Source organism: Clarias gariepinus, chromosome 1 (assembly GCF_024256425.1).
Source record: "Clarias gariepinus isolate MV-2021 ecotype Netherlands chromosome 1, CGAR_prim_01v2, whole genome shotgun sequence".
NCBI lineage: Eukaryota > Metazoa > Chordata > Actinopteri > Siluriformes > Clariidae > Clarias > Clarias gariepinus.
In genome coordinates, this window is record NC_071100.1 from 1382097 (window position 1) to 1384273 (window position 2177).

Consider the following 2177-nt stretch of genomic DNA (forward strand, 5'->3'; position numbering starts at 1 on the left):
ATGCACACATATCCAAAGTGCTCTTTTTTGACTTTAACAATACAGATGTCGTGGCCACCTCTCTAACAGAGTCAACCTGATCAAATGTTTGAGCACTACTTTGTCTTTCTGCCTCAGCAGTCTCACAGTTGTCAATGGTGTCAAAATGCTGGTCATTTTCCTCAGGATGTTTTGAATTCAAATGTTTTCTAAACCCTGAAAAAGTCCCAAACACAGAACAACACCCTGCCTCTACACATTTAAGGCGAAGATTCTTTCCAGGAACAAAACCATGAACTAATCTGAAGTGCCTAAGAAGCAATTTAGAACCATATAACTCAGCCTGACAAACAAAACACTTCATGAACGCAGAAAAACTTAAACTACTTAAACTTAGCACCTAGCTAAGCAGCCGTGCTCTAACCTCAGCAACACGAGGACTCTCTTTCACTTTGCCAACATCTATGTTGTACACAGTGGTCTGAATGAAAGTGTACATGTTGTGTAGCATAAGGTTGTAAGATGTTCCAAAAACAAAGTGTGCCTTAAACAGTTCGTCAACGGCACCAAGAGAAGAGGTTGACTTGCATGGAATGGCATGCCGATCAAGAACGATGAAGTAGTTGTGAACTGAATTCTTCTGAGGTCCCACGGCCAGGAGGTAGGGTTGAGCAACAGCTGTAATTTCTCGAAGATGCTCCTCAATGTTTGTTCCACTCTGAGAAGGCCAAGCAAATTGGAGAGAGCTATCAAAAATATGTTAAATATAAAACAGGAAAATAAAACAAGAAAGAAAACAAACCTTCTTGAAGACAACAAGGTGTTTTTCTGCTTGAGAGGCAGACACCTTTCCTGGTCTTTTCCGGCCTTGGGCAGAAGGTGGGATCAGATGCAACAGAAGTATTATAGAAGAGAGGTCGCTGTCCCAGCCTGTTTACACACATACATTATGTCAGCAAAATCTGATCAATAATGCAAACTGGAAGTGAAGTAAAGATATAAAAAAATAAAAAAGTAAAAAAATAGAAAGAACATTAAAAATGTATGGGTACCAAATTTTAATCTTAATATTTCTAAATAATATTTAATGTAAAAACCTGATCTTAAACATCTTACCAAAGTTAACACCCTCTTCTGAGTCACCAGTAGGAGATGCAGCTGCGAGCAGTAGTTCTTCCAAATCACTGGTGCTTGGAAGCTTTTTGCACTGCTGAATCACTTTTTTCTTGAATGCAGTGGTCCACTTCTCCAGTAGCTTGCCTGACACTCCTTCTCCAAACATCAGAACAAAGTCTTGCTCAATCTAAGAAGAGGCAGAAAAGGATGAGACAATTTCTTTTTCTAAGTACCAGACAAATCATTATGGATATAAACTCAAGCAAGCAGTGAATAAACTTCCATTTAAACATCAGTACAATTTATTGTATTGTTAATTTGTTAAAAAGTATGATTATAAACACTTTACCAAGCCTTTAATATCTTTGAATCGTGGAAAGACTGTCAATATATCACTGGACTGCATGGGGTCAAGAACCATGTTACGGCGATAGTCGAATGTCAATTTCATTTTCTTCTTGATGGTGTCCTCATCAGAGGAATGGCTCATGAATGCAATTGCTTCCTTGCATTCATTCTCATTCAGGGTAGTCTCTGGATTAAACTCTGACTGCCGTCTTACAGTTGGTCCACCAGACCCCGATTCAGCAGAAGTTCCTTGTCCTGATGATGAACCACAAAACATTTTAAAAGCTTCAACACTGCTCAATGAACGATAAATGAAATTAATCCTTAAAACAGGCAACTTCGCAAGAGAACTCCTGTAAAAGATTGCAGAATGAGCTACATAATCAAAAAAGGTAGATTTCAGAATTTCATCATGTACCTTCAAATGACGCACGTCGTTCCTTAGCTAAGCCTCTCTGTATAGTTTTGAGTCTCCATGCTAAGTACCCAGTACCGCTTTCGCCATCATAATAATGTTCCTTAGGAAAACAAAAATAAAGGTAAAGTCTTTAAATTCAACAGCAAAATACACCACCTATGGGTATGTGAGATCAGCAACATTTAACATGCCAACAAAGAATTAGAATTCAAAGCTGACACTTACGTAGCCATTTTTAGAAAAGGGGTCACTCAGGTAAGGGAACAAAGCCACAATTCCTCTGGCATATTATTCTTTCACCTGCTTTGGTGGTGAT

At 38.6% G+C, this 2177-nt stretch overlaps 1 protein-coding gene across 1 annotated transcript; it reads right to left on the reverse strand.

Annotated features, from left to right (window-relative positions):
• Positions 1-379: 379 nt before the first annotated feature.
• On the reverse strand, positions 380-1585 carry LOC128533360 (uncharacterized). The gene is made up of 4 exons (XM_053507644.1): positions 1445-1585; positions 1096-1282; positions 782-909; positions 380-697 (listed from the first exon to the last, which is right to left on the reverse strand). Exons 1-4 carry the CDS (start codon positions 1583-1585, stop codon positions 380-382), a joined length of 774 nt encoding a protein of 257 aa, XP_053363619.1.
• Between the last annotated feature and the right edge of the window lie 592 nt (positions 1586-2177).